The sequence below is a fragment of the Neodiprion pinetum genome, chromosome 4 (genome assembly GCF_021155775.2).
Source record: "Neodiprion pinetum isolate iyNeoPine1 chromosome 4, iyNeoPine1.2, whole genome shotgun sequence".
NCBI classification, from domain to species: domain Eukaryota; kingdom Metazoa; phylum Arthropoda; class Insecta; order Hymenoptera; family Diprionidae; genus Neodiprion; species Neodiprion pinetum.
In genome coordinates this window covers 29,935,028-29,961,288 of record NC_060235.2, presented here as the reverse complement: position 1 = coordinate 29,961,288, position 26,261 = coordinate 29,935,028, and the positions used below count along the sequence as shown (strand labels likewise).

At 39.3% G+C, this 26,261-nt stretch overlaps 3 protein-coding genes across 4 annotated transcripts in view; 2 read left to right on the top strand and 1 right to left on the bottom strand.

The window, feature by feature from the left end:
- LOC124216459 (uncharacterized) overlaps window positions 1–479 on the top strand; it is a 42,745-nt gene extending 42,266 nt beyond the window's left edge. For both annotated transcript variants that reach the window (XM_046621005.2, XM_046621004.2), the window contains exon 5: window positions 94–479. In XM_046621005.2, the coding sequence (XP_046476961.1) occupies window positions 94–201 (108 nt within the window). In that variant the 3' untranslated portion in view covers window positions 202–479. The remainder of the gene's footprint in view (window positions 1–93) is intronic.
- A 2,072-nt stretch (window positions 480–2,551) lies between these two features.
- LOC124216458 (U-reduvitoxin-Pr21) lies at window positions 2,552–8,002 on the bottom strand. The gene is made up of 5 exons (XM_046621003.2): window positions 7,859–8,002; window positions 7,284–7,469; window positions 6,370–6,525; window positions 3,695–3,904; window positions 2,552–2,949 (listed from the first exon to the last, which is right to left on the bottom strand). Exons 1-5 carry the CDS (start codon window positions 7,914–7,916, stop codon window positions 2,900–2,902), a joined length of 660 nt encoding a protein of 219 aa, XP_046476959.1. The 5' UTR covers window positions 7,917–8,002; the 3' UTR covers window positions 2,552–2,899.
- Window positions 8,003–10,251: 2,249 nt separating this feature from the next.
- On the top strand, window positions 10,252–15,975 carry LOC124216454 (P protein). The gene is made up of 19 exons (XM_046620992.2): window positions 10,252–10,437; window positions 10,542–10,683; window positions 11,365–11,463; window positions 11,637–11,799; window positions 11,986–12,057; window positions 12,161–12,290; window positions 12,381–12,453; window positions 12,636–12,808; window positions 12,879–12,985; window positions 13,140–13,299; window positions 13,364–13,435; window positions 13,536–13,667; window positions 13,844–14,098; window positions 14,320–14,454; window positions 14,523–14,717; window positions 14,802–15,035; window positions 15,122–15,380; window positions 15,537–15,630; window positions 15,745–15,975. Exons 3-19 carry the CDS (start codon window positions 11,373–11,375, stop codon window positions 15,839–15,841), a joined length of 2,442 nt encoding a protein of 813 aa, XP_046476948.1. The 5' UTR covers window positions 10,252–10,437; window positions 10,542–10,683; window positions 11,365–11,372; the 3' UTR covers window positions 15,842–15,975.
- The last annotated feature ends 10,286 nt before the right edge of the window (window positions 15,976–26,261 follow it).

Genomic DNA, 26,261 nt, shown 5'->3' with positions numbered 1-26,261 from the left:
GCTTGAAGACCGCACTCCGATCTTTACGTCGCTGCTCAGAGATCGTTATTCTTTCTCCCGGATGTCAAACTTTCACGCGCATTTTCGTTCCAGGTTGTCAACGGCAAGTACGGCTACATCTCCCCCGAGGGAATCCCCGTCAACGTCGTATACACCGCTGACGGATCCGGCTTCCACCCCACGGTCCACATCGGTTGGTAGATCATTACGTCAATCACCCCCGACCGCTGACCAACCAACTCGCTTCGTTGATGCTGATACAGTAACCGAAAAAATGTGAAGGGATACCCAAGAGAAGCGATAAGGACCAGAATCATTGCGTACCCGGAAACGAATTAGCCTAAATTGTTACTGATAAATTTAATTCCCAAATCTGTTTAATAGAATTCTATGGACCGCTTGCAGGTCGACATCCGGCATCGGATTGCAAGAGTAGATAAATAAATAAAGTTGCAAGTCTTTGGGAAAAAACAATTTGCATTTATCGCATTATTACACACATCCTGATATGATACCAACAAATATCGTACGACGCATTTGTGCCAATGCACTTGGAAAAATTTCATTTGCTATATGTGTAGTTACTACAGAAAATTTCAGTAGAATGAAGGGTATTTCAATATTTTTAGAACTCGAAGAAAATGTGGTATGAGCAACTAGGTATTTTTAATATATAGTTATAGTTGTCGATGCTGTTACATTTTCTCTTGATGGTAACGTTTAATCTGTTCAATATTTTTGAGTTGAACGAGGCCTTAACATCTATTTACCATTAAACCAACGAGAAATTGTCTCAAAAGTTGGAAGAAAATTTATAACGATCCGTGACCGTGGATCAAAACGTATATCTAATTGTAAGAAATACAAGCTAGACTTTCTACAGGTTAGGTTAGAAGTAAATAACTTTAGATTATTGTTAGAAGGATTCCGGTCGTGAATCACGGCATCACGATTCGATAGGTCACCTCAGGTACAGAAAAAAATAATGCCAAAGATGTTTGTACAGCATCACGTTGCATTGAACTTACGTGTAACAAAATATCCATACGCTGTACCTCTGAAAAATCGCTGCATATTTTCGCGGATTAAGGAAACTTCGAATGGTTCTTGTAAATCGTTTGTGGATGCATCTCGAAATATTCACTATGTCTACCTAGTAGCCTAGTATATTTTAGCGATGTCCACGAAGCTAAAAATAATAACCGAACATGACTCGATTTAATCGGTAAAAATTATTCATTTGATCGATTATTTTGTATTTTTTTTAAACGGTGAATTGGAAACAGAAATGGCATCAATTTTAGTATGAAGTCTTAATAGCGAACATTTATTTCGATAATATATAGTTTCTTTCCAAATAATTTTTAATGTCACGTAAAAATATCAATGTACTTGTCACTTGGTACATCAAATAGGTACTTAGTAAATAAGACAATGATAATAATTGATTTTTCCATCACATAAATTGATATTGTATTGCATCGTTCATGGGAGTATAAACAAAGACCGATTGTGAGGAAAAATAATCGAGTTAGCCGATTAATCGGGTTTGAAAAATAATCGATTATATTCGATTAATCGGGAAAAAATGATCGATTTATTCGAAAATCGAATAGCGATTGTTGGCTCGCCGTTGATATCGTGTCCAGAAAAAAAGGACCATACGTCTGGCGAATCAAATGCAAAATTATAGAAAATGAATAACGCGGTTCAACGTGTAATAAGTTTCTGAATCTACCTATTCTGGTCACTAAGCAAGATGCAGTAGGCAAGACCAGCACATAAAACTCACTTCAGCTTATCATACAAAATATCATTCATGACAGTTTTACCGAGAAAAATGTAATTTATCGAAGCACATATTAAATTTCGGATGCAGCGTTGCCCTCTATTCAAACCATTCCTATTGTTCACGGGGTCCTTTTGATCAAAATGAAAATGAAACTGGACACTGGAAATATCGACAATATTTATCCACGTTTATCGATATTGCCTTCACTTACCGTTAGATCACAATTAATATTATCAACGGACGAAGTTGGTCGAAAACGGGATACGTCTGGCAATTGATAAACGCATCCTGAAGGCTCGTGAAGAAAATCCGGCATAGCCTTGTGCTCGGGAAAGATTTCTAGAAAGCTATCGAGCATCGCGGACTCGGGGTTGTAAATTTTGCACTCCTTCGATGACCAGGCCAAAACACCTGGCCTGGTGCCTGGAAGCGACGCCAAGCAATACCTCCTAAGATGCAGCCCTTCAGGGTATCATCGAAGACTCCCTCGCCACCACAGCCAAGGAGCAAGGTCCACAAGCCCTTGGACCTCCTAGAACGAGGGAGTTTACTACCAACCTCTTAGCAGCCCGCCTCTACGGACGTCCAACCATCTCACACATCTTTATTATTACATTACGTAACAAGTATTCTGCCTAAACAGTTTCTTTTCGGCTACCATCGTGTCCGGTTATCCTTCTCTCAGTCAACCTCCATCACACATCTTTCCTTCTACCATTGTTCCAATAAAGTGATTTTTCTTGGCAATCTTCACACACATTCATGGTGTAGTTTCTTTTATTATATGAAATTCCATCAACTTCCTTAAAACCTGTCATTTCGATCACGACCCGTATCAAAATTCAAGTACAATATTAGTAATACAGTTTTACGTACAGTTCTATGAACATATCTGTTCTAGTCAATCAGCAAATTGCAATGGATTTATACAAATTATTATAGATTAAACGCGATGACATCTTCTTCGATTATATGAGCCTGTTCACCGTGAATTTGCGTGCAAGTTCATCCAAGGCCATTGATAGACAGTGGAAATTATTGCAGGCATCATATTCCGTGGATCCTGTTCATAGATCTGTCGGTTGCTGAAAGTAAATCTTCTGATTCTCAAGAGCTCGCCACACGGGGTTTCAATTCCGCAGGAAATCCCGGCCCGGCTGAAAATCGATCGTGTTAATTTTGAATGTTCTCCGTGCTTAAATTTTGGTTTAAGATCGTAGAGTTGATTTCGTATTTACGACCTACACGATTTTTGATATATGTGTACAAACGAATATCTCGTGTGTATTTCACTACCGGTAAAACGAAATTAATAAATGCCCCTGCACTTCGTTCGAACGAATCATTGCAGCATAACGAATTAGGTTCAGCTTCGAAGAATACTAGTCGTCAGTTGAGACTTGAGACAAAGTCGGGAAAAAGTCGCAAGCCATTTAAAAATCAAAAGTTCCAACGTCGCAGGCCCAGAGCGAATTATACCGTACATGGTGATAATGAAGCGTTGGAACGAGCACAAGAGTCAGCATTCGGGGTTTGACTAATGCGACAATGCGAAACGCCGGGAATACTTGCGACCATCCCGAACATCATTAATACGGGCCAGATAACTCTCATAAACAAATTTTGGTCTCCATGCCTCGCTGGTAAGATTTACTTATAACAGATGAAACGACAAATAATATTCATACGTCGATTCACACGCAGATAATGAGTTGCCAATGGCTCAAAAACCGTCCTTCTAAGACAGGCGTAATAATAAATGAATTAACCGATCAAAATCTAACTCAATGACTCGTAATTAGTATCTGCAATAGAACATAATTGCGGGTCGCATTAGACACCAGGTTATGAATGTCTCACAAATCAAACGCAGTTACTAACATTAACAAAGAAATTTCTCACCTGATCGCTTGGAATGCTTTCCTGAATCTACAATTTCAATTGTTCCTTCTTCACACAATTTTCGAGTGCAGCCCCATCCGCTTCCATCCAGGGTACAAGTGCAGGTATTGCAGCCATCAAATTTTCTGGACCCTGGTTCGCACTTTTCGTTGCTCAAACTTCCACTCAACTTCAATACGTCAGATTCGACAAACTGAGAGTCAGCTTCAGCTGTAGTTAGAATTTCCGTGGATTCATTCAGGTAACACAAAGAAATGTAAAGCGTGTTACATGTTATATTAATATTTTTATAGCATAGATTCGATTGTGCAACATTATACTCAACGCGATTACATTCGTGTATTACAGTGCGTTCCAACCAGATTAAAGTGTGAATTATGTTTTCTTATTCGTTGCTCAAAACTACAGTACAAGTAATTCGCTTACCATTTTGTCCGGCTACGAGAAGTATCATAGCCACGGATAGCACGACTACCACATTCATATTGAACGCAACGCTGAACTACTGAAAGGAACAAGTTCTGTACGGTTCCAGTGGTCTGAAAAGACTGTTGTAGCATATCCATGGTTCAGCCTTAAGTACCACAGTGAATTTATCAGTTACAGGTGACGTAGCCCCCGGCGGAATTCCAAGTTTAAACTTACGAAAACAACATTACGCAGTCGTGGAAAATTTAGACAGTTCTAACGAGCCCTGCACTAAATTGAGCGCTTAAGACTTTGACATTGAATATTTGTACAACAGTTTCTGAGACGATGTAGGCTCAAAGAACCATTGCCTTTTCAGGACTTGGAGGACTAGACGCTATAACTATTCAACAGTCACATCCACAAATGAATTGTGGCTTAGTGTTTATTCGTAATTTTGCCGTCGGAAGCTGGTCCAACTTGAATCGGGATAGCTTGTCGCTCGGAATCTTAGGTCTGTGCCTTTCAATAGATTATAAAATTGATGTCCAGGACGCCAATTCTTTCACATTCTCCAAGCTTGCGTTCCAACAACTCCGCAACGTTCCATAACGTCAAAGTGCGATTCTCTTCACCCTCCTCGCGTATTCTATTCGCTCTAATCGCGTGTCGCTACGACTACTTTCTCTCTATATGTAGAGAATATAGAAATAATTAACACATATGTTTTTGTTTCAACTTGTTATTGCGCGGCTGTACCTCGGTACAGTGAAGCACCACCGACATGCACATTACGATGCTAAAGAGAACCTTCAAATTGATCATCTTCCGACTGTTTCGTAGTCTCAACTTTATCGCATGGCATCCAAATCGTTAAATGGGAGCTACTTATTCCAGAGATGCTTCCCGAGTACTGAAATTTTACTGAATCAATCGTGGAAATAATTGTCAAAGCAGTGCGTCAACGCCCCGGGCATCCAGGACTTGTGGCTCTCCGAACGAAAACGATTTCAGTTCTATTTTTGGAAAAGAAACACATTTGGCAAGATCCTTGAACTCGGAATTCCGTGTGCAAATAGGTCCGATGTTTTTTCTTCACACCCAATAGATGATTTCAGTCGTGAATTACGGCATTACGATTCGATTACTCACTTCAGCATTATTAGACAGATTCTCCATGTACCAAAACAGCTGTTTCTATAAACTAAATAGATATTATATTGAAAAATTAACAATGCGCGATCCAATCGGTTTGCAGTGATTGTTTTGGTACCGAAGCGACTCCAAATGGAATAACCATTTTAGTCGGGAGTAGGCCGGTAGATAATATTTCGAAAAAAAACTGAGCTTCAAAATAAATGATGCTTGCATAATTCCAGTGAGAATATTTCCCAGAAATCAGCCTCGATTAACGATAACATTCATGCGATACCAACGACCCCGCACAGAACTCTACACTACATCTACACGCCTACTGCGTGAGTAAATTCGAAATGTTCAAAATGATTATATAAGATCCTTGATGTGATGTTGATGAACTATTGAATAGCTTTCCCGTTAATGTTTACCAGCGACTTCGAATAAGAACGTGACGAAAAATAACTTGACAGGAGGAGCGGCTGGAACACTACAGCATATTCAACAATAAGGTCATGAAGCGAGCCCTGAAGATAAGTAAGATGCAATGTATCATACCTTGCATAGGAACAACATATGTGAAAATCGCATCCGACTTACAATTTTCTTGTACTTCACATCTCAATATACATTTTTATCATATAAACCGCTTTATATGTATATCCATTATCCCAACCTGAGGATAAAAATCTACCACTAGTCAGTGATAGAGCCAGGCTAAGAATAGTATGTACTGATTAACTATTCGCACAGTGTCTTGGAGAAAAACCACCAATTCATGTAATCGTCAACACTAGAGAATTAACGGAGTAGATTTTCACCGGAACTTTAATATAAATGATTCGTGAAAAGGTTGCAACAGGTGAGCCAAGATTTTTGTAACTGCAACGCATTCATTTCTTGATACAAACATTCGTGCACACTCGATGATATTTTATCATTAATGGAATTGGTTTGGCGACTCTTTACTAATTCATTCTCGTCGTGCACTTGTCACGGTTGAACATGCAGATCGAGACACAGTGTATTATGAAAACGGCCAGACAATCAAATCAACTTTTGCGAGCTGTAAAAATTGTCCTACATGACACGGTACATCGTAAACGATAATGTTCCTCAAAACTCCTTACCTCGCTTGGGCCGCTGCTGGATGTAGTGTTCGGAACACCCCATCAGCGTACAGCCCCATGCAGTGCCATCGGCGGTGCAGAAACAGGTGTTGCAGTCCAGGGCTTTCGTGGATCCGGGCTCGCAAATCTTTGGTCTTTTCGTGGGAGAATCGACTTCTGCAAAAAAAATCGAAACCAAAAAATGTATCACCATCGAAAAGTTACGCAGACAGGCGCTGGGGTATTTACGTGGCACTTTTCATCTCGGATAGGTACACTTTGGAAATGGAACCAAAACTGTTGTGTACATAATTAAAAGTTCAAAAGACAAATACAGGTCAGCAAAAGAAAGAAAATCACGAGCGCTGGGATTTTACCATGTGAAACTTCAAATCCGGATAGTTCGAGTACTCGTATAGTTCAATTATCCGGAAAGTTAGTATATCCAGAACAATTTGTACGAAATTTGCAAATAAATTAGGTTCACGCCACAAGTTTAGGAAATTTGAAAAGCAGTTGTGTATTTTGGAAACCGGGTTTTATAAGATTGTGAGTTAGCTGTCGACTTCACAAGGAATGTACAGCAATTTCACTTTGCCGTACAGAAATTGTACTCTTACTCCACTTCGGCGTAGAAGATCTGTAGTGAATTCGAAAAAAATTTATAAACAAATGTAACTTGAGGTATGCTAAAAAACAAGTTTTTTCCCTCGTATCGTTTCCCCTGTAAAAAATGAGTGCTTTCGTGTATTACAAGGAGCGTGTCGAAGGGGGGCTCTGATGAAAATGTTAAAAAGTACGCATCCTAGTATACATATACTAGTAATCGTAACTAAGACGTAGCTGTAATAATTGTAGTAAAACTATCTTAACACTATTCGCGTTATCCCTTTACATGCGGTATGCAGCCTTTGAAAACTGGGGAAATTCGTTACCTCGTTTAAGCCGATGCTGGGGGTAGTGTTCGGGACACCCCATCAGCGTACATTCCCAGTCAGTGCCTCGGTCGCTACAGCGACAGGTGTTGCAGTCCAGCGCCTTCAGCGTCCCGGGCTCGCAAATCTTTGGCCTCTTCGCGAAAAAATCCAGACCGCCATTATCTGTTGGAAGCCCGTTCACTGCTGCAGAAAAATCGAGGACAGAATAGTATATTAATCATCGACAAGCTACGCAAACACGCGCCCCTCACGGAAAAAACCTTCAATCTGGGGTGAATTCATACGCTTAATTTTTTCTTATGGGAATTTAGCATTACCTATGAATTAGGAGTACGAATTGACACTCAAGTTGAGGGTTTTTTTCCGTGAGGGACTGAGTGCATCAATAAGTGCATTAAATGCGGAATTTCACGTATACTATGTCAAAAGAATATTTCCATAGCACTTTTCATGATTTGTAAAAGTCGAGTGTTATCGATGAAAGCGAGATTTGGAAACTATTTTCCTAGATATATGTTCGTCGTCGAATTCCATATTCTTCTATTATAAATATTATTTATCAGATTATGTACCGGTTTTTACACAGGCCAGAGCTAGGACTGCTAAAACACAAATTAAAACCGCTCTCATTATGTGGTTAGGCTACTGTCGAGGATAGAATTCAAAGTGTGCGATGCTCGAGTGTCTCGAGCTGACTGTCGTAGTATAGCGAACATTCAAACTTAAGTAATATCAGTTATCAGCTGAAAGTGATTTGAGCAGGGAATTCATTAAAAACCAACCGCTTCGAAAGAAAAAATTATCTTCTCGTGGAGAACGTTGTTGATGAATCGTGCTACGTTTGCCGTTTGAGATATGGCTATTCGACACATGAATAATATGCGAGATATCGAAGACTTCTTTTTTTCAAATTCTTTTTGTAGATTAGAACAAAGCTTCAAATTTATTCTTGCTTTTGAATTTTTTTTTGGAATCAGGAAGGTTGCCATTCGTACACAATAACGGAGTTGTTGTTGTACAGAAATGATCAATTGTTTCAATCACGTAGTCGGAATATTTCAAAAAATGTATGCAACACGGTCTGTAAAAATCATTGAACCAATTTAATGCGAACGCTACAGCATCGCGTGATCATTTGATAAAAAGCTTGTGCTGTGTAAAACTCTTCTGATAGTAGTGATTTTTGTTTACGTTCGGCTTCAGCAGTTAAAGGTCGGGATCAAATAGATAATGGGAGTTCAATTTCTGCTCTAGTTGGAATAAACTTTATCACCCTCGAAAGTTAACTAGCACAGTATTCATCAGGGCAACGGGCACTAAAATATTACTTAAAATCGCGGGTAAATCAGACTTAGTGTTAGATTTATTCCACTAAATTTAACTTAGACCAACATCGACTCTCGTGACATGATCTCGTCGTCAATTTGGACGAATAAATGTATCAGTTGTTGTTTTTCTAATTAACAGAATGTCTGTTCACATATGAAATCACTTCTACGCAGACCAAGTCAATTGAATAACACTTAGGATATTACGTTAAAGAATTAACTCCTGTCTTCAAATGATTTCAAATTCATCCAGACAAAGGTACTAATATCAATTATAGGTATTTACTTTTCAGCTGATGTCAGCATAAATAATTCATTGACAACGTTGAAGAGGTGCCTATCGTCGACCTTTGACTCTGTTGACTGGGTGCTAAGGTCATTTTTGAAGTTGCTGTATAATATGCAGATACCTACTGCTGTCAGAAATATTTAATAATCAACGATTACATTTTGGAAGTAGGATCAAAATTGTTGTGCACTTAACGATGGCGGGTCTACAATTAATTGATCTCAAAATCAGTAGAATTGACGTGATGAGTTTATTATTACTTATATGTGAGCGGCGTTCCAGGCTATCTCGACCTGGCCCTGACGATAACCAATTTATTTCTAATTTTGTGTTTCTCAAGTACGTTGTATGTCGTTACAAACAAACACGTTTTACAAATTTTGGGTTTTTAAACATAATTACTTTTCCAGGAATCGCTCGATTAGCAAGATCGCTGTTAATCACCAAAAATTTTCATAAAAATTACATAACAAATTCTTTGAACCACAAGCATTCTGAGCCTAGAGCAAACTAGAGCGTGCACTTAGTTTTAAACAGAAAAGTAGATCGATATTGATAAGAAAAAAAAAAATTGAATTCAAAAATTTGAAAGGGCAAATACAGATCAGCATTGGAGCAAAAATCTCGAGCGTTTGGATTTTACGGTATATTTGCAAATACCGATGAATATTTTCTTCCTGCTAGTCTTTTTTCTTGTTTATTCTATTTTATTGGAATGTGTTATTTTTAATTGATTGTCTCGTATCTCGCAAACTGTATGCACGCTCATCTTTGCTTCGGTCTCACAATATTTGTTATCTCCACAAAGAATTAGTAGAGAGCCCATTTGTTGAAAACCCAAATCGGTGCTTTCTGTATTAATCGACGACATGCTAACAGTAAAGCAACATGGTCAGATGGCATTGCTATGAAATGTCCCGTAAAATGTATTAATGTATGTGTTGAGAAAATTGCAACTTGCGTCTTCAGCTGAAACAAAAATCAGCAATTCTGGTGAGTGATCACAAGGGGGAGGGGGGAGGTGTTGACAGAAAATTCTCTCTGCTCGAGTTACCCGGAATGTACACTGCCTGCATAACTTATCCGCATTGTCGTGTTAGTTGAAAGGGTTTAGGTATATCTTTGAGGAGGTCTGGTTGACCTTGGTATGTTAACTAACTAAGTTTACGAACTACTATGCACTCTACGACTGTTAATACAGCATACCGATATCTGTACGACGGTGGTAGCGACATCATCGGCGAAAAGTATGACTGTTGGCCGATTTGATTTGAGTTAACGTGAGAGAAAAATACGAGCAACCCGTAACACAATGTCCGTCTCTCTCGTTCTCGAGCTACGATAGGCTAGATGTACGGCAGTTCGCGTTCCAGTCAGACAAGCATTCGGTGACTGGGCTGAAATTTGATAACGTTGCATTATTCATATGAGAACATCGGGACATTTGTTAAACTTATTTTCATCACGTTTTCCGTGCACTCCGCACGGCAAACGATAAACATAGAAGTAAAAAAAATACAAGTGAAAGATAAAAGTAAGCTAGGAATTAACATTTCAAAATATTCGCGAGAAGCGTACACGTTTATTGCTAGATTTAAACACGTTACTATGTATGTATCTCTGGAACTTTGCCCACAGGTAAATATATAGTAAAAACTGACCTTGACAAAATTAGTTGAAGCATAGAGGAAACAGTCTCAAGTCATCAGCGATTCCTTCAACACGTGCCAAGATTATTCCATCCGACCGGCCAGATTTGTAATTTAAATTGTGAATATTTGTGAGTGAACTATACGTTTTATACCCAGTAAATATAACTTTTACTCGCCTAGTGGAGAATTTTTATACCCCGTTTAAGACTTTAAGCACTACGAAATATTCAAACCAACTTTTGACACAAAGTAAATAAACACAGTAAATTCATAACAGTACACGTAGCTCGTGCCGTATGATAAAAATAATATCAAATCTGCGATACTGCGGTATAAGATACGTTCAACAGTTATTCGAAAGAACTCACATGTCCAGGGACAGATAAATTGAACGGTTACATAATGACCTTTCGTCGGAAGGGCGATGAGATCAATGTCAGATCCCTGGCCGTGACTAACGGACTCATTCAAGAAATTAATTATTATGAACAGGTGTCAGACGATAACGTGTATTATCCGAATGATTACAATCTGACACCACGATGTTTTATTGTCGGTACACCTAACCGCTTTGAAAATTAATGGTATTTTACCGATTAGTGATCATTCGCCGAGCGACGCTACCCCCGTCTTAGTTTCGTTCATTTACTATTTATCGGTCTGAAAAGTGATAACTTTGTGATCTTGTAGCATAATTATCAGGCGCGCGAATTTTGTTAAAAGTAATGGTCTTCTAGCGCACTGTACTTCGTGATATCGCAGTTTGAGAAATCGAAAATTACTCTTCTAATTTCTCTTGTCGCTCGCAGTCTAAGAAATGTCTCATGTCGACTCCAGTGAAGATGATATTGGGCTTCAGACACCAAGGTTTCTCAGGCGAAGTTCCCGGTACAGTCGCAGCACTCCAGGTAACATATTTTGAATTTGGAACTTGTAAGAGCAGGAAAATGGTTCAGTGTTCGTCATTACGTTAATACTAAAACTACCGAAATTAAGACGAAGCTATTGCTACCAAAGCCAGGTGACTGGTCCGGTAGCTCTGGAGTTGAATACGTATACCTATGCACCTAAATATCTGCAGGAACACCCCCCTCGTCAGCTGGAAGTTCTGCCGCGATTCTGGGTCCTATTTCCCAAGAAGGGCTGCAAGTATGGAGTCAACTCCCAGAAGCAATTAAATTGGATCCTAGTTTAGCGGCATTTCGTCGGGAATACGAAAAGGTCTATCATAATTCGTTGAAAAAGTACGTAAAAAGTATGAGTATTTTTGCGAAATTTTTTAATGAACAAAAGTGTTCAACTTCAACGCTTTCGAAATTTGTTGCACGAGTTTTCGTCGCTACAGCAAAATGATTACCGAGATTACTCTAAGCCTTCACGCTGTTACAATAATACCTAGACTGATCAGACTCTTATCATATAAATTGCAGCGATAACGGCACGGCGAAAATGGATTATTTGACAGTGAACATGGCAATGGGATCCCAGCATTCCCACAAGCAGTAAGATTCTTTGATCAATTGATCACGAGAATATAATATGATAACGATAAATAATTTTAGTCATCTGCAACTACAAGCACACCTGAATTTATCCACTTTTTAGCAAGCCCGTACCAACGGAAGAAGATACTATTAAAGATGGGATAGACAGCCACAGTCACGAGTCACAGCCAAAACCAGCTTATCGGTATATTAAATTGGTACTGCTGGTAGCGTGCTGGTGTTTGTTCACTGTAAGTTTCAAAGATATTCCATTAGGCTATAGAATGTTCTTCCATCACTTGCGAATATCGTATTAAAAGCTTTAATCTTCATGATTTCAGTTCATTCTGATGACCAAACGAGAAAAGGAAGAAACAATGCACCAAATTTCGGTCCAAGTGGATCAAATTCGAAGTATCCTTTTCGGCGGAAAAGACTTCAATGAACTAGAATCACATAGAAGAACATCAGTTTCTAATCTTGTATGTGGTTGAATGTCATCCAATTTTCTTGATTTTCGAGTAATATTATTCTTGGATATGAAGGTCATAAACAAAAAACACTTTTTCTCGATTTTCACTTGACTCCAAATTCAGGTTATTTGATACTCGAGCATCCGACGCAACGTCAAGTCGCCGTGACCCTGGAAGGTGCACTATTGCCACCTGTATATGCTAATTTAACGACGAACTATCTAACAGTGTGGCTGGAACTTTTGCACCCTGGTTTCAAAAGCAATCGAACATACGAAAACATAAAATTTATTAAAGTACGTCGAACGACTCAAATTTCGATCAATTCATTATGTTTCGTACTCTGAAATAAGTTGAAATTTGCAGAACATAAGTGAACCTTGGGTGTTGCCGTTGGTCTCCGAGGAATTGATAGATATAGTACCGGATCAAAGACAACAGAAGGTTTTCGAATTGGACGATTTAGAAATTGGGTATGTACTACAATTTCACTACTCTGTTTCTGATCCAACCCGATTCACAACGGAGTAAAAATACCCAATAGCAACATTGTGATATTAATTTGCTTTCTATTGCAAAGTCGAGTAAATTCGTAAATCTGTGAGGAAAGTCAGTACTGATTTTCAGGAGTTTGTCGAAAAGTCTCATCAGGATGAAGTTGAAGACAAACTTACAATCCAGCCTTCCGGTCGCCATGGGTTATGATCTTTCACCTATAAACATGGAGGATGGAATTATTTATGCGGCTGTTGTACTGCTCGGATTATACATTTTGATCATATTTGAGGTAAGAACTTCGGGCACTGAAAATTATAACTTTGAAATTATTTACAAGATATGCTCTGCTTCAGGTGGTTCACAGAGCATTAGCAGCAATGTTGGCATCAACAATGTCAGTAGCAATTTTGGCAGCATTGAATGAGGTAATTACCATCATTTCTGATACGCATTACAGATGCACACAGGGTTTTGAACACGTGCAATGTTAAGTTCATTCATTGTACTTCCATTATTTCCAACTAGCGACCAACAATGGCGGAATTGATCTCTTGGATAGATATCGAGACTTTGTTGCTGCTGTTCTCAATGATGATGTTGGTTGCAATAATTTCAGAGACGGGAATATTCGATTATCTCGCCGTCTTTGCATATAAGGTGAGTATTTTACGAAAAATACAATTCCAAACAAATAAGACCCTCAAAATACAGCTACCTACTGGCTGTTCCAATTCTACTATTTCATGACACTTAGTCTAGCCTATAACCTCGGTCATGTTACTGTAACGATTAATGTGAGAGGAGCCACGTTATATCCGAATGTCTCTTTTCAGATAACCGGTGGAAGAGTCTGGCCTCTAATTCATACGCTGTGCATATTTACCGCTCTCATATCATCATTTTTGGATAACGTAACGACAGTCCTTTTGATGACGCCAGTCACTATCCGGTTATGTGAGGTCATGGAACTGAACCCAGTGCCAATTCTCATGGCAATGATCGTCTATTCCAACATAGGCGGTGCTATCACTCCTGTCGGGGATCCACCAAACGTTATCATCGCCTCGAATCGTCACGTCATCAAAGCCGTAAGTCATACGGGTCATTCAAATCATCACCAGAAATTTGTTTTGGAAGTTTGATGTGGATTGGGTCATGTGGAGTGAAATTGTGACATTAAAAAATGTTCACCAAGGCTTCAAGGATTGACACTGCTTGCCCATATAGCACCTACCGTACGAATTGAAATCGTGTGTATAAAATGAATAATATATACTTGCATAATTTAATTTTCAATGATAATTTCTAGGGCGTTGACTTTGGTACCTTCACTCTGCACATGGGAATCGGCGTCATATTCGTTTGCATAGTCCTACACTTTCAGCTGAGATTCATGTTTCGGGATATGTCCCTTCTCAGATTCGACGAGCCTCAAGACGTGATGGTTGGTAAAAAATTCTCTCAACTAAAACACAAATGTGCAAACATATAAAACTGATTTCTATCTTTTAGGAACTTAGACACGAAATAGCAATTTGGCAAAGAGCAGCTGCCAGCTTGTCGAGCTACAGCAAAGACGAAGATTTGGTGCGTGGTACGCTGACCAAAAAAGTACACCGACTTGAGACCGAATTAAGAAAGAAACTGATGACGGGGAGCGTCGCTATAGAAAATTACAAGGCCAATCTAGAGGAACTGCAAGAGAAGGTATGAAAGAAACCCTGCAACCACCGAAAGATTCATCGAATTATGTACTAATTTACGCGCGTTCGATTAACCTCTGATTTTCAGTATCCAATCCGAGACAAATGGCTGTTGGCAAAGTGTGGATGCACCATGGTTTTCGTAATCGTCTTATTCTTCCTGCACAGTATACCGAATTTAAATCTCTCCCTCGGCTGGACCGCTCTTCTCGGAGTCCTGCTGCTACTGGTTTTAGCCGACAAAAAGGATCTGGACGGTTTTCTAGCTCGCGTCGAGTGGAGTACTTTAATCTTCTTCGCTGCTTTATTTATCCTAATGGAGGTGAATCGAATTGCTAGAGACGTGAACGAGTAGTGGACTACATCGAATTCGGTCGACTAATAACAGGACGAATTTATCCAACGCAGGCTCTCTCTCGGCTCGGATTCATTGATTGGATAGGGAAACAGACGGAAGGAGTAATTCTGTCCGTAAACCAGGACTCTCAATTAGCTGTGGCAATTCTACTCCTCCTTTGGGTTTCCGCATTGGCAAGCGCCTTCGTCGACAACATACCGTTGACAACGATGATGATACGCATTGCTACCAACCTGGCACACAATCCGGAACTGGGGCTCCCTCTACAGCCACTCGTCTGGGCGTTAGCCTTCGGGGCTTGCCTGGGAGGTAAGCGACTCTTCATCAGCTGGTATCTGACCTATCGCGATGATTTATCAGGTTGATCTCAGTTTCAATACTGTTAAAGGATTGCGCGCATGCCGCACGAGGTTGCCAGTTTGTCTGGCGGTCGTCTAGTTGAATTTACAGATACGGTGTTTACAGGGAACGGAACTTTGATTGGAGCCAGTGCCAATGTAGTTTGTGCTGGCGTGGCTGAGCAGCACGGATATCGTATTACCTTCATGCAGTTTTTCAAGTGAGTTTTCCACCCTCGATCACTACTACTACTACTACTACTACTACTACTACTACTACTCCATTCGAGTAAACTGCCGATCGAACTCCTCGTACTTATACGTTTGACTTCCAGGGTGGGCTTTCCTATCATGTTAACAACTACCACAGTCATCATGGTGTATCTCCTCATAGCTCACGTCGCGTTCAGTTGGAACGGAGAAACCTTGTGACAATCTCTCGGTGAAGAAACCTGATGTTTCTTCATATTTCAAATATATTTACGAAAATAGATGAATATATGAACCATTTACACATTAAATGTATCATTCGGTTTTACAATTATACGTTTCACGTTTTACTTTCATATGTATGTACGTTTATATTATGGGTATACACTCGAATATCATTGCATTTATTTTTACTTAATTACCGTTAAACGATAGGAAAAATAGCACTTTATATTATAATGTGTTACCTATTCATGTATTAATTAAAATAAATCACGAGTCGATAAAAATCTCCTGATGCCTGTAATATTTTGAAATCATTGTAACGGCAATCGGTAACCACTGGACACTCCGCGGGTAAGATCTCTGCGAGCAAAGCCATTTGAGAAACTCGTTATCAACTCTGGAGTTGTGGTTTCATCAAAGACAAAAAACCGAGTTATCGACGCGAAAGCTCGCTCGCCACTGGTAGAAATCGGCACCGGTCACTGGGGCCATCTACCACAATATTGCGATTGCTGACCAATATTTAGGGTGTGGAATGATTTAAGCGAATGAATTTGCTCAAGGTGAATGAAAGTTAAAATTTCTACGAGCTGTAAATCTTCTTACTTATAATCCCGCGATCTCTCGGCACGTTCATCTCGCTTAAGTCATGCAAAGTAAACGTGGTTTACGAAATAACTGTATACTGTATAAAGAAATTAGCATTATACGATATACCGCGAACACCTGTAGCTTGATAGACCATAGCGTATGTCTGTTGGGATGATCATGTGCATTAAATTACGAAGCCTATTAATGTTCTTCTGCCTTTTTTCCATCCATTTCTCATTATCGTCCTGACGCATGAATGAGTTCATTCGTGACTTTTCTCGACCCATACCGAGAGTGCTAATAAATTACAAACACTGTTGCAAGACTTATTATTTTATCAGCAGCAACAATGTGAACTATTAATCATTTCAATACAGATGAATGATAGACAGATTCATGACGATCGTTCACATACCTGGGAACGAACGTAGAATGTTATTCTCATCGAGAATTATCGCTGACCAGTTACACAATTCAATTCGGTTAAAAGCTTCTGACGATTTCATTATGAAATTGAATTCATAAAATACGTCAGAAGGGGTAGAGCTTTGATTATTTACTGTCCTCGGATGAATGATACAATAAAAACGAGCCACCGAATCTAGGTTAAAAAGGAAACAGGGTGTTTATTTTTTCTCAAGTGTATTCGGAGGAAGTATATGAAAGTTGAACTAGTACACTAAGCAATTAGAGGTAACGCGGTACAGAACTTGAATAAGAGAAAAAGTTAGATCCTGCCAAATAATGTTTCGACCTTTAGTTTTCGCACGTAAGACTTTCTAAGGAAAGATCATACGTGCGTAAGAGCTTGAAATATGCAAGCTATGAAATCCAAGAGTTACGTACAGCTTGAGGTAAACATATTATAGTAAGGCGCAGTCACGACACCTAATTGGTTTCGTACCATTGTATAAAATCGTTTCGATAGAAACAGTGACGATAAAAGGGAAAAAACTGAATATCATCTTTCAATCGATAACAGCTTAATGACATCCAATAAAGTTGACAATGATTGCCAACGGGTTAAAGGACAGGCATCAAGCCTCGAGACTCGAGTATGTTCTACATCGAAACTCGATGAGAGAGTAAATTCTCAAGGACCTTTATCGGTGTTCTTATCAAATATCTTCCGAGGCTTAGTTATACAGCCCGCAGCCTTGGTCCACAGAGGATTAGAGGAAAACCATAAAATTGCCAATCTGCATGTTTCTGTACCAATGTGCCTTACAGTCTTCTCAGGCCTTATTTTTCCAATATATACCGATTTCACGGGAAATATTTGTCAGCTCGCCACGAGGCCAAGGTGGCGACTTTCATTCGCCCTGCACGACCAAGCCTTGGATACGTGTTTAAATGGGGGAAATTTTTACACGTGTAGAAGAGGAATGGTGCGACGTTCAGTAGCTGAGGGTTTCATTGATGCGTTATAACGTGTCACGTCTTAGAGATCGGTTTGTTAATTCCAAGATAATTGTATGCGTTAGTAGATATCATCATAATAATTTAAGCAAATAATGGAAAATTCGATCATTCTCGTAAACAGTTCTGATTATTCCCGACATTCCTGCTATGATTTGGTCGAATGCAGATGTAACTAGATATAGATCGAATATCACGAGTGTTAATTCAAAGACGCGTAGTTCGTGACACCTCGGACCTCCTCGAGAGATGAGGTTTACGTGCGTGAAAGCTGATGAGGGAAAAAATAAATAAAATTAACTGATAGTTGGCGATCGTTGAGAAAAAGTAAAAATTGAGTCGAAGAAGCATCCGATTGCAGGCGGCTGCTGCAGCATTCAGGACGAGTATTTCTTTCGTTCGTTTTTGTGGCATAACTCCGCCGAGCAAAGAACGTATATCTAATCGTCTGCAAAAACAAGTTATTGATGTTTTTGATATGGAATTGAATCCACGCGCATAAATTTCTGAGAAAGAAGGTAAATTACCGGCGTAATTCATCGGAGGATTGGCAGAATGCAAAGCAACTCGCAATTACATTGCAAGGTAGGCATCGTCCTTGCATTCGACTCGCAAGCAGTTGATTTATTATCACCACCATTCACACTTTCGCAGTTATAAGTGGAAATCTGCAGTCACACTGATGATCTGTCAATCAATCATCTGCGACTGTTTATCAAAATTATGGATAAACCCAGCAAGGATCGCGATAAAATCAAGGATCCTCGATCAATCACATCTCGATCCTAATGGAATCATTCAATGACGCTCATGTCACAATTACCGACCATTTCCTCGGAGCAAAAAAAGACATCCGAACGAAGTGGTCCGATTACAACTAGCGCTACAGAAAACATATAATAATTTATTATGCAACTCATGTTGCTTGATTGTTATCCGGGGATTTCCCCTGAGCACGACGTCGCGAATCGTACATAAATTTGTAATCAAGCCTTGGCTATTAATGATACTAACGCATTTCCGTAATCAAGAACATTTGAACAAAATACTCTAGACGTAACGATCATTTATTGCAAAACATTACAGTGATACGCTCACAACAAACAATTCGTTTGGAATTTTATAGTAAGATTACGTAACGACTGATATTATATTTCTCTCTCTATTCTATTTGTCTCTCGCAGCAAACGACCTTTATCTTTATGTTAGGTCAGCCAATAGTTGCTTGAAGATTTCTTTACCTGAAAGCGCGAAAAAACCCCTGATTCAGCACATAATTCCCACGAGTTTTCACAAGAACAAGCGGAGAAAATTATACGAATGGGGTTGATCGAAGTGAGTAATTTTCTTTTGAACTCGACTTTCAGCTGCGAGTATAAGTGAGTCGTAATAAAAGTATAAAGAATATCAGTAAAGTGAAGGAAGTTAATTCGGCGTTCACCCAGGCGATTACAAAAAAAAATAATAATAATATGGTGCCGAGGAAAGTATTTTGCAAACTTTCATATGCCTTACTTCGTCAAAATAATAACACAAATCATACAAATACGACACATACGATCGTAGAGTATGATATCCTGCTTCGAATCGTTAGTTATAGTCTCTAAAATAAAGGTCTGTATCCTCTGCAGATTTGTCCCAGGCAACGGAAGCTCAATTTCGATACTAAGACGTTTTGAATGAAACAAATAAAAGAAGTAAGAACAACTATTTTTTGACCGTGTTGCCTTATTTTATCCAGTCGCATACTCTCCTTTTATATTATACGTTGTCCTTGAATTACGTGTGGTCCTAATTAATATTTATTCATTTTTACTGTAGATGCTTGATATAGAATGCACAGAATGTCCAATGATGATCTATAGATTCAAGTCAACAAGAGTTTAAATTAATTAATTTGCATGAAGAAGAATATGTGTATTCCATGGAAGAAATTGAATTCAGAAATATTCATAGAAACAAGGAATGTTTTCCACGCAATTCCAGATCTCTTAATTTTTCTCACAATTTCTCAGGAACAGATGACAAATAGCTGTACCGAGTAGTAAGGTTAAAAAGAACTTTTGTAAGCTCCCGTGAAGTGAAAAGTTTAATTGTTTCTCCGATATATCACACAGGTGGTATGAATTACAGGACACAGTCTGAAAGATTCGATATCCTAGTAGATTTTTTTTTCCATCCGTGGTGTTTGCGAGGTGTGTCTTAAATATAACGATAGAGAGTCGTTGCGAGGAACTCTCGTTTTTTTCATAATCTGAGACGGCGAAAGTTTCGAAATCTGCTTCTGATCTACCCAACATTTCATGCGATTCACTTTTGCCGGTTCTCATTATCGCAAAAATCTAAGTAAAAAATCTGCCAGCCCGTCGAACGCCGAGATGAGTGCCAAAAAGAAAGTCATTCGCGTCCGCCGCATCTCGTTATCAACTTCTTGAGTAGAAACTCAATCGGGTGAAATTCGACCGCAGGAGTGAAGATGAACTGAAAACCCGGCACTGCAGTTTTCGACGAGTTAATTTAATACCTGCGCATCTTCATCCGCCTCTTCATATCATCTCGCTGCTGTGAAACGCGAGGCGAGTTAAGGGGTAACATCACTGTAAAAATCTACAAAATGCACCTATTTTTTGTATGGAAGAAAAGGTGATAAGATTATAATATTTGAGGAAGTTATAAGGCATATATTTAAGTATAATGTAAAAAGTTATTAGCAAAAAATATTCAAAAATGGGGACACTGGAGTCATTCTCGCAGACATACGGCACGCAGTGTAATTGGTGAAAATTTGAATTTGGAAAAAAAACCCACATAATTTGCATATTAATAACTATTTATTACCAAGTAATTGCCCTTTCTTTGGTCGAAAATTGAATAGTTTCATTCAAATACTCGCCAATTCCACAAAAATCAATATTTTCAAGGTCCCTTGGGTATTTTTCTAGCTAGACATAGACATAGACATGTATATTAAGTAATTTATTGCTAATATTTGTCGATAGTAATTTTTTGTATTATACTTAAATATATGCTTAATAACTTCCTTAAACATTATTATCCTATTACCTTCTTTCCACCCAAAAAAAGCGGTCAAAAAGCGCTTTTCTTTTGTTTTCACAGTGACGTTATACGCAGCTGGGACCATAACAGGGGGAGGCGTGACGACAACTTAGTTGCAATAAAAAAAATGTGGGATCCTTTGTGCACGCAGAGGTGCCCAGAGTCGACCTTACCCAAAGTCGTGAGTTCATTGTGCAGAGAAGAAAGGTTCCATCGGTGAAGAGCATGGCTGCAAATTGCGTCGAAGCAACGTCCATGCCAACGAATCGACCACACCGTTTTGCATTGACAAATATCCTGCATCGCGTAACAACTCGATTCATATATCTATGTTTAAACGGTCGTTGATTTGCGCTGATACGTAGGCGCAGAGGATGCCGTGAAAGTACGATGGTGGAACTATAACCTTCGCGTTACTGCAACTTACGGGATAATAATTCAAGGATTGTTGAAACTTAACCTCTTCGACTTTCGGCGTTAATTCGCAAAAGTATCTCGAATAGTCTGGGTGTGTTACCCTATTATTAAACCTGTATCCCGGCACGTAGATTCCCACCAATTTACCGCAGGAGGGAGGCAAGAAAACTAGACTCTTACGAAAGTTCAAAAAAGTACGAAGACCCGTTGACTTTAAGCCGTAATGATAGTCAGCCAGATGCGCGAAGCTGTGTCGACCATGCATTGAACGAGTGGGTACATCGCGTTCCTGCTGAAAAAAAGAGATAAAAATTATAAAGTTTTGCCCGAAGCGGAAGAGAAATTTTTTATCAGGCACGTAATGCAACACGTTCGCGCACGGATACCGTAGTCCAATTCACAAGCATAATACACGATCGCTTAAATTGGTTCTACAGCCGTTCAATAATTGATCACTTTGGGTAAAAGTCCGACACATACATATTTTTTTACTTTCTTTTATCGAAATTAATGAACCGTTGAACAAGCAACGGTTCAAACCCCCCAATTTTTCTTATAGCTACTTCGGCGCACCTCAGGCCAACTCAAAGAAGAAAAAGAAAAGAAAAACAGTCCACTGCAGGGAAAAAAATGTAATGTAAATTTTGCATCTGTTGTGGTGAATATATGGACAGCACTTTTTTGGAGTTAAATCTACGTCAATTGTGGTAGATCTACCTAAGCGTATTGTAACTCTTACTACCTATTGGTTTTGCAACTCTTATTATCGGATTTGTAAATCTTGCCACAATTGCTGTAGATTTAACTCTAAAAAAGCGCTGTCCATATGTTCATTACGGTAGATGTAAAATCGACAATATTTTTTCCCCGTGTACATTTGCGGTGCAGCATTATTTATATTTTAATCGACTTGATTCCACCGTGTAGGTAAGTTAAAGAGTGGGCAGCTTACAGCTTGCTACAAGATATGGTCCTTTGACACTTCGAAGGACAATTTGGTAAAATGTGCAGGGTTAAATAATGTATGCCCTCGGTATAAAGTTACGGCCCATCAGAAGAGTCAGGGTCTGCTTGCAGCCGGCAAAAAACCCACACCGTTTGAACGATGGTCAACTTCATCCAGGCGGGTATTGAATCACATTGTGAATCATACCTTGCATCACTCAAATCGCGAGGTTTCGTTTAGAAATGTGAAATTTTCATTACTCTCCGATAGCTTACGGCTACAGAATCTAATTGCCAAGGTAATATGCAATTAAGGAGAGAGAGAAAGAGAAAGAACGAAAAAGTTATCGTTAACGAATGTTCGTCTAATTGCAATTTTAATCTCAGAATGTGTTACAACGAATCTCTCGATGTACCTCCGTGTTCCCGTGTGCTTACATTGGTATAACCACAACGCACGCATCTCATTAATTAATATTCTTGGAGGGATTAATTCGCGAACAAATCGGCCAACCTACGCTGTTGCTTCAAGGTGGATGTGTTTCGCTTCCTCAGTTTTTATACACATTTGGCAATAACAAAGACCGGTTAATGACCGAACGCAGAGGGGGATTCACGTGAGTTTTTGCTAATAGACGATGAGTGATCATAAACATGAAATTCTCATACCGGACGCTTTCGGAGCTTGTCGTCAACCGATGTGCGGCAATTGATCCGATTCCATTTTAATGTCACTATTAAGTGCCGTTGAGTCAGATTTCTGGGCAATAACACAAGCACGTTCCAAAACTCGAGTCGTGGGATGCTTACGACTTCTTTTCAACCACGTTATTATCATAACGTGAAGTCATTTTTCCATCGGGCAATAATTATGTCGGCAAACTGAAACGGATAAATCTCCGCATGTTGTTCTCTGTGGTGTGAAATTTTCCATTGTGGTAGAGATTTCGAGCCGTGTAGCTCTTTTACGGTCTTGAGTTCGTGAAACTTATTTTTTCTATACTTTCTTGTATCACGAAATCATTATTTTTCCATTCGAATTACGCATCTCCCAAGGATTCATGGTCTTCCATTGCGGTTTCTCTGATTTCACAAAAACCAGAAATAACCAGTGACATCTCAGTGCGTATAATGTGCCGAAAAAACAAGCCTCTACGTTCCGAATCATGTTCGCAACATTCCATGACACAATTTCTTGCTTCTTGTTTTAAACAGGCAAATTTTTCGCAAGTCAAGTAGCAAGAAAAATATTACCATTCAGACATAAAAATTACTTCCTTATTCATCTTATGCACCATAACTGCACTATGCCCGCCTGCTGTGGTTGGCAAAGCCGTCCTTGGTCAGTTAAACAGTGAATAAAAAAACTTGAATGCTCCTGGAATATTTTGTTGTTTTTTTCCTTGTGCATTGCGTTTCGCTAGCTTTCTTCTTCCCTTGCCCTCTGTATGCTGGGTGAGGTAATGTTTATTTTTGTCTGGGTAGAAATTCACGAAGGGTAAGTTCAAATGACGCTGGGGAATTCTCTAAGGCTAAGGTTCAAATAATCAGTGAGAAAATGGAATTAATAACGAGGGTGTTGTTGCAGTATGTTTTATACCAGGCAATAGACACAAGGATGGAGCAGAAACGCTACGGACACGGAAGAAGAATATTAATGTTGAAAGAGAAAAAATGCTTCCTGATTATTCATCTGATGCGCCATAATTGCAGTATACTCGCCAGGTGTATTTGTCAAACCCGTCCTGGCTCATTGTCAGTCTCAGTGAAACAGCGTATAAAAAACTTGCGCGCCCTTGACAAATTTTTTTGCTGTCTATTTCCCCTCGTGCACTGTTTTTCTCTACCTCTCTCTATCTCCCTTACCCTCCGTTTTGTTAGCTAAGCTAATACTTATTTTTCTCTGGGTAGGAATTCATGGAGGCTAATTTCAAATGAGGCTGGGGTCTTCGAGGCTTGATTGTGAGGTTTAAATTGTCAGCGTACTTCCTGTGCGAAATTTTGTGAAATAAAAATTTGAACATTAACGTCACGAATGACTCTAAAAAGTAACAACTTTATACATCTGAGATGATCTCAGATCAGGAGTTAATTCATCTTGTAAGGGAACCTTTGAACAGTGCTTTTTCAAAACGATCAATCTCGTTTTTGCTACCAGAAAACATCCAGACACTGCACCGCTCTGCAGTATTAATGGATCGTTAAAGACAAACTGTTAAACTCATTTGCAGCCATGACTGAAATCATGATCCCAGAAAATATCTAGAAAATTTTTATATCAAACGGGAGGGGTGGAAATTAAAGCTAAGTAGGTATAACTTACATTCACGTTGAATATTTTCATGATATCGCAAAGAGTTGAACACAGTCCAACAACTCGATGGGGTTGCGGTTACTCGGAAAACCTTCGGAACCACATGCACACCCATTGAATAAATATGAGTTTTAAATACCATCAATTATCTATCGGTTGCGGTTGTCGGTCGCAACTCCTAAATCGATGGTTAGTGTGTTTTTACTTCTTATAGAATAATGGAGCTGCTCAAATAGTTTGGTGAACACAGGCACTTGTTGCTAAGGCAATTCACCATCAGTTCGTAAAAATGAAGAGTTCCAATGCTGATGCAAATGCTTAAGGTATCTCGAGCACGTGTTAAGTATCACAGGCGTAAGGGTAAATTCAACAAACGCTGTATCGCCTTGTGGCAGAAGCGGGATTTTAATTGATCTCTTGTCACAGGAATTAAATGAAGTAAAACAAATCAACTTGTTGCATTACTATATTCAAGGCAATAGTTAATAAGCTAACATTGAGCTGAACTTAAAAATGCATCGTGCGTATAATCTGCATAAGTAGCGAATCCCACGTGCCAGCATCCAGATAATTACAATATGAAACATAGTCTAAGGTGTTTGTTCAATATTGTTACTTTAATTATCGTTTGCCAGTACACGCAAAAGGTATGCGGTGAGATTTTCGAAACGAGTACTTTTAGGCAGATGGCAATTCAGGGCCAATCTTGTACCCCATTACGTGACTGAAACCGCGTGGTTATATTCGCCATACCTGAACCTACGTGCCAGCTTCCACTAAAGAGCCAAGATCCTTCCTCTCAGCGAATCATCGCCTCATGCACCGAATGAACGCCGAATACTATGGTGCGGAATTACGAGTATTGGTAAAAGTTACTACACTGATGTCACAATAACTGGGTGACGGAATTTTAAGAAGTATAACCACATCGCAACCTTGTAACATTTTTCACAACGCATCGGAAAGGTCATATCTGTGTTACCTATATCTATAAATTTCCACGAGATGGTCGTTTGTCACCTTATATGACGCGGTAACGAAAATCCACTGCCGTATCAAAACCGTGACACTACGGTGTCATTGGGGCAGAAGTCGCCTGAAAATTTGCGCTACGTGAATTAAAAGTGAGGTCATAATGGTGTCCAAATAACGTGTAGTGTATTCGTGTCCGTAGTATGAGAACGTTAGCACCTGTTATCTGATTTGCGTCGAGTTGAATAGAGTGAAAATAAAATTAACTTCGGCGACGGGTATTAGGGTCTGGTAGGTAGAGTCGTGTGACTCTTGAATTGGAGACTATTGTGGTGGAGAAACCCAGCAAGAGACTCACATAGTGCGGGAATCTTCTCCGACCAGGATCTACACAGTTTGAACATTTGATTAGCACAAAAAGTGTTTAAGCAGCCCATCCGGTTTGCGAATTCCGTGAGCAGCCAACCTTTTTTGACAACGTGACTCAAACGTGATTTTGTGATGCATTATAGTTTAAACAATCTATTCCACTACGATTTTTGAGGCATGGTTGCTTATACCGGCGACCGAGTGAGTCAAGTTTTATCCAATATAATCTGCATATCTAAGAAGAAAAATCGATGAAGCTTAGTATTCGAGTATCTCTACAGCACTGAGGTGAGCAACAACTCGGTCTATGATGGTAGGTTATTGGAATGAAAT